The 12,658-nt window shown below is 34.2% G+C and overlaps 1 protein-coding gene across 4 annotated transcripts in view; it reads right to left on the bottom strand.

Moving 5' to 3' along the window:
• Window positions 1–12,658, bottom strand: part of Diaph2 (diaphanous related formin 2) — a 745,764-nt gene that overhangs the window by 658,642 nt on the left and 74,464 nt on the right. For 3 of the 4 annotated variants that reach the window (XM_041636640.1, XM_041636642.1, XM_041636643.1), the window contains exon 5: window positions 10,768–10,788. The exons of the other annotated variant lie outside the window; for it this stretch is intronic. In XM_041636640.1, coding sequence (XP_041492574.1) covers window positions 10,768–10,788 — 21 coding nt within the window. The remainder of the gene's footprint in view (window positions 1–10,767; window positions 10,789–12,658) is intronic. 4 annotated transcript variants of the gene reach the window in all.

Below are 12,658 nucleotides of genomic sequence, written 5' to 3'. Positions count from 1 at the left end.
TTAGACAGTAAGTTTGATCTTCAATTGTCCTATAAGAATATAATTATAAAGTGTATTAAGATAGCTGGGGAAGTGTAAAAATTGGCCCTCGTTGAATAACAACATCACATCAGTGAAAAAACAAACCTCAAATTTGATTATATCCGTTGCTCACGTTGGAGAAGACCCTTGCTCTTTGGTGATGCATGCTAAAGCATGAAAGGCTGAAGTATAACAAATCAGTAACAAAAACTCCAAAAGATGAAAAAAGTGAAATAAGAAAAAGAATAAATGAGCAAATAAAGTATCATATGTTTTAACATGAGAATGAGTAAGAGCTATATGAGTATGCCTTCTAACATTACAGTGACTCTGTACGCGTTAAAGCAAATAAGAAAATTTGGCAGAGAGTTTATTACATATTCATAAAACAAACAAAATGGGTAACTATAGAATTATCAATCAATTCATTCAATCAAAGCATTATCTGCCAAAATTTCAAACTCATTTTAACTCATTTCAAAAATGGTTCATTTGTTATACACAAAAAGCTTAGAAAATATTTTGGACGATTTTAATCAACTTCCTGAAATGTGATAACTCAAAAATAAAATTAGAACTGCGCACTTGTGTACGCACATACAATCTGATTTGACATTTTATAATTGGACTACATTAAAAACAAAAGCATGAAATTGTTTTAGCAGCTATTTCAGCTTAGTCATCTGTTTAATACAAGTAATTTTTCCAAATAAAAACCTTGCTGCATTTGGAATAGTAATTCAGCAGTGCCCTACCCACAAACATAGAAAGGTGGAGCTTGCCAAATTTTGTGAAATTCTTTGATGAATTTCTGCTACTACTTTTTGACCCCATACCACTAGATTTGTCTCCAAAGTACTTGTGCCTTGTAAATATGAATAATTATCAATTTGAGAAAATAAATACTAAGCATTGTTTCACATACTGATGGCAATGTACGTATTAATTTAATTCAACAATAGGCTAGAAACCATGGCTATTTTTCATCAGTTTTCTCAAACTATACTGGAAAGTACATTTTAAAATGGACCAAACTACTCAAATATTCAATTTTTCTAAAGATAAAATCAAGCCACAACCACACAAGGTAAAATTTGTTTCTGGATATCGAGTTTTCAGTAACTGTAATTAAGGGACCCCTGAGGGTTCCTGGGTTTATTAAAATACTACTTTGTTATCAAATACTTAATCTACCAAAATTATCTTTATCAGTTTACAGGATTAAAAGAAAATATGCATTTCTGAAAGTATATCAATAAAAATAGGAACAAACAATTTTAATAACATAATCATGCAGCCAAGAAATGACTACATATAAACTTTTCATAATATTAACAGCATTTTATGTAAGGGGTACAGGATTGTGAGTCATTTTTAAAGTTTACTTTCTGTTGTTGTGATAAACACCAGGACTAAAAGCAATTTCAGGAAGAAAAGGATTATCTCCTCTTACAGGATATAGTTCATGTAGTTCACCATCAAAGCAGAAAGTAAAGGCAAGAACCTGGAGACAGGAGCCCATACAAAGGTCATGGAGAAGTGCTGCTTACTGGCTTGATCCTCGTGGCTTGCTCAGCCTGCTTTCTTATAGACCCCAGAACACCTACCCAAGGATGGCACTACCCACAATGGGTAGGGTCCTTGAGCATCAATTATTAATCAAGAAAATACCCTGTAGACTTGCCTGGAGGCCAATTTTATGGGGTATTTACTCGATTACTATTCCGTCTTCCCAGATGTGTCTAGATTGACAAAAAGGCTAACCAGCACAATTCCCTTTAGTTACTTCACTAGCTTTCAGATAATACACTAGTCTTTTTAAATCAGTCTTTTAAATTAGTACACAAAGTAGGAGGTTTCATTATCACACTTTTGTGCATATATGCCAGTATACTTTATTTTTCATTCCCTCGGATCACTTTCCCTCTCTTCCTGGCCCCTTGCTCATCAGAATTGCATTGCTCTTACAAAGAGATAAAATTTTGAAGTCTTCTTTTAAATCATGTATTTAAAAGAATTTGGGCCTTTTATACTTACATTACTTTTTAAAAGAAGGCAAATTCTTAACTACTACCAAAAGTCTGAAATTACTGTCAGAAACTTTGCTTTTGTTCAGTTTCCATAACTTCAGTTTTAGAAAGTTATTAAACCCCTAATTTATAGAGCATATATAAGCAAAGAGGTCAGACTAAGTGAACAAACAATGCCATGACTGCACAGTTTAAAGATGAATCTTTTCATATTCAAATGCAAGATTGGGGTGACACCCATAGTTGCTTATGCCTTTTCATAAAGAAGCGACAGTAAACATTATCTTTAGCCAAAAAGCACTGTCAAAAATGTGAGATTTTACAAAGTATAAAAGCATAATTGGCTCCTAAAGAAGACACTAAGTAATGAAACAAATGCATAAATGCATTATCAGCCAGCACTTGTGGTTCAACACATTTCTCTTGAAATGTGTATTAGGAACTACCATAAGAATTATCTCTTTAACTGGTTATTACTGTAATGGCTTATTATGTAGGATATTTGACAGTTTACAAGTGATTCATAACTCCATCAGTATAGCAAAATACATATAGAGATGTAGGATAAAGAAAAGTTAGTCTTTTACCTCAAGTCACTCAGGGATAAAAAGTAAATCCCTGCCAACAAGCCTTTGAAGTCCAGGAGCTCTAATTTGTTCAGTTAAACATCAACTTTGTTTAAATAGTAATATTTAAATAAAATACTTATAAACTCTCAGAAGATAAGGAGAATGTCTTAGCATGCATTACACATAATTTAAATACTTTAGGCTGTAACAGAAATAAAAGAATTAGGCATCCCTTTGTTCAACTGTTATAATTTCTGCATTCATTTTGTATGGTAGGTTTCCTGGAAGTATGATTCACTGTATACAATATGCTGTGAGTAAACACAATTGGAGAAAAATTCTAAAGGAACAATCAGGATACTTCTAGCTGATGTGATGAAGATTTATTTATTTATTTATTTATTTATTAAAGATTTCTGTCTCTTCCCCGCCATTTTGAGAGAATGTTGGATAATGGGAAAGAATGAAGCAGAGGGTGGACCCTTCTCAATATTCTTCACCCACATCTAAACTGAGGAAGAACACTTTCATAGACATGTCTACACTCTGAGTAAAACAAGAGAAAGAACTTGGAGACAAAGTGGGTTATAAATGAATACTTAACAATTCTGAGGCCCCAATCTGTAGACAGATCTAACAGGAGAACTTGAATTAGAAGAAGCTGAACAGCCACTTGAGCCTTCAAGTGCCCTAAGAGAGTTCATGGGTTATAATGAGCAACTTTCCTCAGTGTAGCTGAAAAGTTATCAAGAAGAAAGATACTTAAATTTTTTATTTATATTCTAAGTGGAAAAAAAGACTTTTATGATACTGAATTTAATTTCCAAAGAATGGGGACTGTTTTTGAGAAGCTTTATAAAATAACTGACAGTCTTCTGATTTCAGTTCATAAGCAGTTCAACTCAGTGGAGCTATAAGAATTCAGTGATTGAACAGAGGGATACTAATTATTTTATTGCTGTTTGAGCCCAGCGTATTTGAAAATGTCTAAGGTATTTTAAAAACATGGTCCTTGCCTTCTCAGCACTTATAAGCATTTTAATTAAATATTAATTAAACAAAGCTAGAGTTTAATTGAAATTAATAATAAAAGGCAAGAGTGCATAAGATAGGTGAACATGGATGATATGAAACTCAAAGGGACTATGTTTTATCTCTTTTAGCATAGAAAACAATGGCTTCAAAAACTATAGGCCAATGATAGAAATGGAATTGTCTCCATGTGTATTTTTGGTCCCTAATGCACCAGTAATTTTGCACTTTTTTCTCCCACTGAAGTTCCATAGTTTCATCTGTTTACATGCATCAATGTTTCCAATTTACAAATGGCTACTCCAAAAACACAAAGATCATTCTTTCTCAATCATTCAGGCCCCAAAAATAACAGGTGTAAGAAGGCATTTCCTCCCCTAGGATGCAGCAGCTCCTCCATGATAATGGTGCCAATAGGTTTAAGTAATGAATAATCTTTCAAAATACATGTAGATATCTTTGTCTTGATATTTTGGGTTTTGCTGTTTTGTTTTCGTAAACAAGCTAGGCAAATGCTTTACCACTGAGCCAGGTTCCCAGACCCTGTATACCCTTACCCAAAACAAGGCTAACATATAAGCCAACTTGCATACTGTTAAAGCATTAGAAAAGGAGAAAGTAGCTGGTCACTGAAGTAATAAATGTGAAATTAGTGAAGACTAAAATGAGTACTTTAATAGTGTTTGTGCAGTTCTTTAAAAGATCACTTATTATATGCCACCATTCAATAGTCTCGGGTCTTCTTTTCATCTTAAAAACAAATGAGTTTTCTACTTTATAGTTAAAAATAATGGCATTGATTATTTTTATTCTGATTAAATTTAGATTTTTTAATAAGATTGTTACCACCATCAAAACTAAATCTTTTACAGTAGCAACTATTCTACAATGTCTAAATCCGTTAGAAAAACACAATCAACTTGGAGTATAAGAAAGAAATATTTTATCATCATGAAGTAACTACTTTAAACTCCAATAATCAGTGTTTTGTCTCCCCCTTCTGGACTACCTAATTATAGAAAGGGAAAAGGAGAGAAAAGAAAGATTTAACTGTTCTTCACGGGATGGATTCAAATAATTGGTACGACACAAGCATAATTTCAACATGAAGCAATCATTAAGGTGTGGCCCTGTTAATAATCTAGCAAACATTCACCTTATAATAGAACAGCCGCTCAACATTTCACAAAAACATACTGCCATGCTTAGTGGTATTTGATGGAGACTACTAGTAATAGATGGTTTACATCCAGGCGCATAGCAAGAACATTTGAACTTACTTAGAATCTGTCCATAAAACAATCACTCAGTCTCTTGTTCTATTGACAGGGTCTCACACTGTACTTTCAGCTTTGGCCTTGAATTCCTATGGCTACTTTTGCATTACTTTCTTTATCATCCTGATCCTAGAAACCCACTAAGCTCTATTTTGGAACAAAACCCCATAAATCACTCAATTAATGAAAACAATTCTCACATCCTGATTATGGGCAAAAGTGACACTTGTATTGAGCCTTCACTATGATGAGCCTGTCCTTTGGACTGAAATTATTTATAAAGATTACAAAATATAAAAAGTAAGAGCTTTTAAACATTTAAGATTGCCTATCTGAAAGACAATACTCCAGATTGCAAAATGTATGTTGCTGTTCTCTATGCTAATCCACCAAGTCACTGAGACATACACACAGTACTTCTGACTTAAAAAAGACAGTTGGGCTACAGTTTATGAGCCAGTGAACGAAATTCAAATGATAACTGATCTTTTTTCATCAGAAAGGTACAGAAAGTATATTTTAAATAGTAAAAGCCAGAATCTGCAACAGTGAGCCCCATTTTAAAAATCACTCTGTTAATGCTTAAAAACTAAAAAATGCCCTTGCATGGTCAGACTTTACTTCTGCTTTTGTGATCTTAGCTATTTCTCCTTGATTTACGTATCTAACTGAACTCATCATCTTGAACTCCGAACTTGGTCTTGCTCTTGACTTCTGTATGAATGTTCGAGTCATTTTAATCAGTAACGCTTGAACTTCCAGTCATTATTGCGGCACACATCTCTTCTGCCCTTTATATTCATTTGCTGAGGCTGATATAGTTCATATCCAGCCTTCCTTACTCTCTCCTCTATACCCTCCATTTAGTTCTTACTAAAAACATTCCAACTCATTCACGATACCACTGCAGAAACCACTTGCTTGAGCTCTCTGTCCTTGGTCTCTAACCTCTGCAAAGTCTACTACTGTGAGTCCTCTCCAGCAGAAGCCTCTAATTCTGTCATTCTAAGTCTCAAAAACACCCAGGACTCCCCAATGACTATTCATACAGCTCTCCTACAATGACCGCAGCGTTCCTTTCCAAGTTTGGGGACAACTAGCTATGTCTAAATGTATTTTCATCCATTTGAACTAGCTCTTTGCATTGTTAATAAATACCCATTCCGGTCCTTTGCCCATCCCATGCTACCTACCCATAGTGCCCTCCGTTCTATTCCTCAAACACTCCGTGAACATTTCTGCCTCGAGGCCTTTGCACTTGGCATTATGTCAGACTGCAAAGCTCTTCTGTAGATATCTGTATGGCTCTCTCCATTTCCCCTGAATTCTCACTTGCTTACATAGCTTGCCTATTTAAAACAGGACATCCCTGATCACTGTGCTTTCTCATCTTTCTTTTTTTTTACATGTTTTTCCTTCATAGCACTTGCCAAGACCTGTCATAATATTTGATATGTGTCTTACTGTATGTTTCCCCAACTAAAATATTAGCTCCATGAGTACAACCTGCATAGTTTATCATGCTAACAGTACAAGGAGTCCTAGAAATTAGGACCTGTATATTTAAATTGTGGTTCTTAGCTCTAGCTTTTTACAGGTCCTGCCAAGGAAGAGTGGGAATGGTTCATTCACGAGAAACGCTGACTTGCCATTTCCCTAAATGGAGCCAGAAGGCCAAGGTCTATACATACATTTCTAGGCTTTTGTTTCATCTTTTCTCTAAATAATAACACTGCTATGGGAAAGGTGGAGACAGAATGAGACTTGCTCTCTCCCACCAATTTTAGCATAAGCGGGAAAAGAAATTCATTCTTCTTGTTTCACGTATTTTATGTCCTTTTTTTTCTGAATATGGGTGTGTATTAGAATGCAAAGTCAGGCATTATGGTCAGGGGCTCCTATAATAATTCCAAAAATATTGCCTGGTATATAACAGATACCTGTGACTCTGGGTTGAAAAAAGTAAAGGATTTGGGTGTGGCAGGATATGCTTGTAATGGCAGTATGTAAAGGTTATTGAAGGAAGATGAGGAACACAAGGCCAGCCTTGGATACATGAGACCCTGGCACCACAATGAGAGAATGAATGCATGTTAAATTATTGATTTATTTTTTCTGATATAGGGTCTTATTATATAGACCAGGCCAGCCTTGCACTCAGAGATTCACCTGCTTCTGTCTCATATGTTCTGAAGCTGAACGCCTTCACCAGCATGTCTAGCTATAAGTCAGCTATTTAAATTCTGGTCTTTTCAGAGGTAAAACTAACATTCCTAAAGTGCCCATTTTGCCCTAGGCACTGAACTACTTATATTAAATTGCCCTATGTTTAACTCTATGAAGTTTAATCATTATATTTATATTTTTAATGTATCATTGTATAATCAGGTCAATTGTTCCTTTTTTTTTTGCTCTATATAAGAATGCTTACTTTTATGTATATGGATAAACTATTCCTGGCTTGCAATAAAATAAAGTCAGTGATTTTAACTGTTTTCTAAATATGCTTTGTAAGATATTTTACTATGCAATAAAAACTATTTTGGTTCACAAAGTTTGACCATATTTATTTAGAACTAGAAGCCCCCAAAGTGATCATTCAGTCCCACTTCTATCTTACTCCAACTTCTCGACAACTTTCATCTTTTCACCTCATAGAAAGAATTTATAGAAAATCGTCAACTATTTTAGTGACCCTTTAAAATAAACGTGTCAGTAGTAACTTGTGACCTCAAAGGATGTTTCTATTGTTTTTGTTGATGATGTTTATGTTGTTTTACTTTTTTCTCAAAGTAGAGCAATAACTCACAGCAAGTAACACCTGGCTTCCAATAAAGAGATGAAGTCTTCTTCTAACATTCAGCAAAATCCTTTCAACCTTTTTCTTTTTTTGGAGGGGGGAATTTCCCCCAACTGGGTTTCACTGTATTAACAGTCCTGGCTGTCCTGGAACTCAATCTGTATATACCAGCGCAGCCTCAAATTCATAGTTATCCACCTGCCTCTGCCTCTCAAGTACTGGCATTAAAGGCGTACACCATAACTGTTCAGCCTTCTCACTATTCTTGATCCAGAAATAATTGCATTTCTACTTTTAAACCTACAAACAGCATATATTTTGTAGGCAAAAAAAAGATACTTCATGGTCTTAATTTCAGTTTACAATGTAATTGCTGTGCTTTATATTTTTCAAATAATGTTTAGATAACTATTATAGTTAATAAAAGGATAAACTGGACATATGTTTGACATGTTTATTTCTATTTTGAATATAGTAAATACAAATAGCCCACTGAAACCTATCCTGAACTTAGTATTTTCATTTCACAATGGGAAGTCAGAGGCTCATATATACCTATAAATTACTTAAGGTCATACAGGCCCTATGCAACATAGTCTGAAACCGAACCCATTTGTTTATGAATATATGACTTTCACCAACTATAGACTCTGTCCTACGGACACAGAAATACAAACCCAAACGATGATAAAGGCTAGAGGCTACTCTTCAAGTATGCTAATTACTATAAAGTAAAATAGGGATGTCATTTTTAAAAATCCCTTAGTGAATATATAAAGTACTAGGAATTACCAAACAGAAAGGAAAAACATGTGTAAAAGAAAGAGCTACAGGAATTCCAATAAAGTGTCAAGTGGAAATGGGATGTGGTTTGGGGAATCAGAATAAAGAAAGGCTTCATACAAAAGCTGTGAAGTGAGTACAGGCAGAATAGTCACAAAGCTAGAATCAGTATGACCTAGAGATGAAGTTGTAGCTATGTCCCAATATCAGGCAACTTTCAGGTTTGCTTTTTAAAGCAAATAGAAAAGCAACAGCAATGGTAAAAACAAAAAATTCAGCAGCAGGGCCTACTATTTCAGCTTGCAACCAGTGTTAGAGAATGAAAAAAAAAAAGGCCATGCAGACCTACTTCATTGTATATTTCATCTTTCCAATTTCATTCTGGCTCTTCCAGCACTCATGTTTAAATTAATGTTAAAATCTCTAAGTAACCACAATACTTAATTTGGTGATTTGAGAAATCTACTGTCTATAGCGTCTCTACGAAATTTCTACCTGCCTATTTACCAGCAAAAATACACCTTCCACCTTTTGAAGATTAGTGAGCCCATGACACATAAACCCTTTGAAGTTGTCTTTTAACTGGAATGATTTTATATATTGTTTCGTCTCTCTCTTTAGCTGCAACATAAAAAATAAAATAAAGTAAAATTAGGACGATAAAATTACCATAATGCATCCCTCCTACCTCTACTTTAAATTACACCTTCCTCATTTCCTGTAGAAGGGATTCCTACAGTTTACTCTCTTTGCATCAGAAGCTGACAGCACAAATGTGAGAAGCAGATGCAAGATCAGAAAATGACCATGAAGAAAGACATACTCTGGATCTAATCATAGCACGTATCTCAAATCATCACCTTTCAGAACACTCTAGGACTCATGCACAGCCTCTACCTTTGCCATGACAATACAGCTTCTTTGGGATCCCTCTCTGTTCAGTACACCTGACTGTTGTCATCTATCTTCTTTCCCTTGAGAGCCAGTTTCTTGACAGCAAAAGCTGCGTTGATTGGCAACAGAAGCAAGCAAGAGCTTTATTCTAAAATGTTAAAAACATGATGCTAGTGGACGGAAGGACTTACATGGGACAGCTTCTTCCTGCAACAATGAAAGTTTCAATGGAACTTAGATACTTGCTGGGCCACCAAAGAAGAAAGAGTATTCTAGTTAAAAGCTAGTGTGTGCTTGATTCCGGAAAAAAAAAAAAAAATGTCATTAGGAACTGTCAAGGGTTCCTGTCAGGATAAAGACAGGAGCAGAGCTAAAGATGACTTTTTAAAATGGAGGCATAAGATCAGAAAGTCTGCTGAGTGGCCTGACAACCTGAGTTATATCCCATGGTGAAAGGAGAAAACTGATTTGTGGAGTTGTCCTTTGGCCTTTACACATGTGCCATGGCACATGTACACATATACACACAGATAAATGCAGCATCTCCCATGGAGAGAGAGGAAAGGAGGAAATAAATAAGGAACTTTTAAAGGCAAAGTAAATATTAAACACATCCACTAGGCTAAATGCATCATTATTCTGTGATTTTTAAAGATGCTTCATACTCTATTCTCCAAAGAAATGATATACATTCAAGAAGGCAAAGTAATTACAAACAACTCTGAAATATGATACGGGTAATTTCTGGATTGTTAAGAGGTATATTGTAACTGCAATACTTTAAGTACAAAACCCTTAAATGGTAGCACCAAAAGACTTAAAACATAAACTGATAATTTTAACATATCTACTTAATATGTGAAGTCCAGGGAAACATTACTCATAAAAAGTCAGAGCCAATATATACCATCCAACAAAAACAGCTCTTCGGGTCTCCTAACTGGTTTGATATGTGTGTGTGTGTGTGTGTGTGTGTGTGTGTGTGTGTGTGTGTGCGTGTGTGTGTAAGACATCATTATAAGAATTTGTGTAAACAGAAGACCATACTTGAGAAATACCCCTACATGCTCTAATAATAAACAACATACAGCACACAATTTCAACTTCACCCAAGTTATCTAAAATGGCAGACATGTAATTTTCCAAGGAAAAAAAAGAAAACCCAGGTATACTCACTCTATTTTTAAAAGATATCCCAAAACTTTAAGAAAGTACTTAACTTAGCTAAATTTTAATTAATTGATTGCAATATTTAGCTTAACACTTTGGGAAAATCAAAAATTAATTATTGCATGCAAAAAACACAAATCTCCAAAACAAAGATTTAGTACTAAGGGTAAAAATACATCTTTTGTACTTACCATAACTTTACTTCCAACTATCTGCATGCAGTGGTCAACAGAGAATGGTTATGGTGTGAAAAAAAAAAACAAACAGCAATAATATTAGTAATTAGAAGCTTTGACAGAAGTTAAGTGTTTAGTAAATTAGTCAATGGCCTACTCTAGCGACACATTTAATACTTCAGATCTTGAGGTGAAAAAAATACCAATATTAATGTGTGCCATTTAAAAACATATAGTCTACTCATAGGTATAAATAATGTTTTGGAATTTTTAAAAATCGGTACTCTAAGGGGTTTTCCATGCATTAAAAGTCTAAATATAAAATGTAATAGCAATATACACTCAATTATTACCCCATTCATAGCCCCTCAAAGAAATTATCAGTGGAAAATTTATTCCAAATATTGCTCTTGTTTTCTTTCCTAGCTATGGAAAATATAGTGTTATGGTCAGAATAAGTTATTTTAAAGTACAAATGTTGATTTAAAGTCATGCATCAAGTTTAGGAATCAACATTATTTGAAAGCTGAATATTTTATATTGTTATAAATTTAAAATGCTTAATATCATTTTAACTTATACTTTTAAATTATAAGACAAATTTGTTATTATTGTTCTTTTCTAGGTCATCCTATTGCTCCAAGTATGAAATCAGAGTTTTCTATATGACATGAAAACAAACAATGTAATTTATCCATAAAAATGCAAGGAAAGAGTCAGAAATTTGAAGAGATGAGACAATTTCTAGGATTGTGTTTAAAAAAACAAGAGGAAACTCCAACACAAACATAATCTTATGCCCAAATCCAAATGTAAGCAAAATCACTGTTATCAGATTCCCGTACTTGAATATCAAGCAGTGTACCAATAGAGCAAATTTACTATTCAAAACCATTGATGTGAGAACATTTATTATCAATGTATGTTATATTTTTCAAGTAGTGCTTTTAAAACAAACACCAAATTTAATTGAAAGTTAAGTAAGTATCTTCATCTAAGATATTACAAGATACAAAAAGATAATGGTGCTTCCAAGAAAATTATTTCAGAGAAATCCACAAGTCTCCAAACCACAAAGCAAGTTCCTTAAAAATTCAGTCAGTGATTATTTAGATGAATAAAAGCTTCTTTGGTGCCACTAACAGTCATCTGAAATGGAAGATATGTTGTTGACCTAAGTTATTTCCTCCAGCCAAAAAAGACAGAGGTTATATTTCAACTAAAATGCAGCCCACTGAAGGCCTGTTTGAATGATTCATTTGGACTGCAAAATGATTTAATTTAGCTAAAGCACATACAGAAAGATATTTGATTGATTAGTCAAGAGAAGCAAGAAGAAAATAGTTTGGTCATATCTGGGTTCAACCGTTTCATGTTACCCAGCCCACAAAAGAAAAGGACCCGAGGAAAAGTATCTGATGATGGCGACAACACAGCCACAATAAATACAGATGTATTTGCATGAGTACTACAACTTTCAACTAAATGTTTTATTGGTTAAGTCTACAAACCTCTAGATAAAATTGATGTAGTGATTTTGGATTATGTATTATTGAAGAGTTTTTTGCAACAATTATCCCTCTCAATGCCTCACATGTTGTCAAATGTGTAACCTAACATGTTCTAGAATCTGAATTTCATAAATAGTAATTAAAATTAGAACTTAACTACTTCCTTCATATTATCACAAGGACAATGGCATGAAGTTCACTAACATTAGGACCCTAGTAAATAATGTTTCCTCATGAATGTGTCTACATATGTTGTTAGTTGTATTCAAGATCTTCTCTAAATCCCCAGCACTATGTGCCTCTTTCTGGGTTATAAATCAGTAGGGCAGCTTTAACAATACCAACAGCTTGTTTGCCAGTTCTTCAATGGCACTTAAAAACCATACAATCTTCTT

The sequence above is a fragment of the Microtus oregoni genome, unplaced genomic scaffold, assembly GCF_018167655.1.
Source record: "Microtus oregoni isolate MIOR12 unplaced genomic scaffold, Mior012 000050F_000, whole genome shotgun sequence".
In the NCBI taxonomy this organism is placed as follows: Eukaryota; Metazoa; Chordata; class Mammalia; order Rodentia; family Cricetidae; genus Microtus; species Microtus oregoni.
The sequence above is the reverse complement of the archived record's forward strand: the minus strand, read 5'-3'. Positions and strand labels throughout refer to the sequence as shown.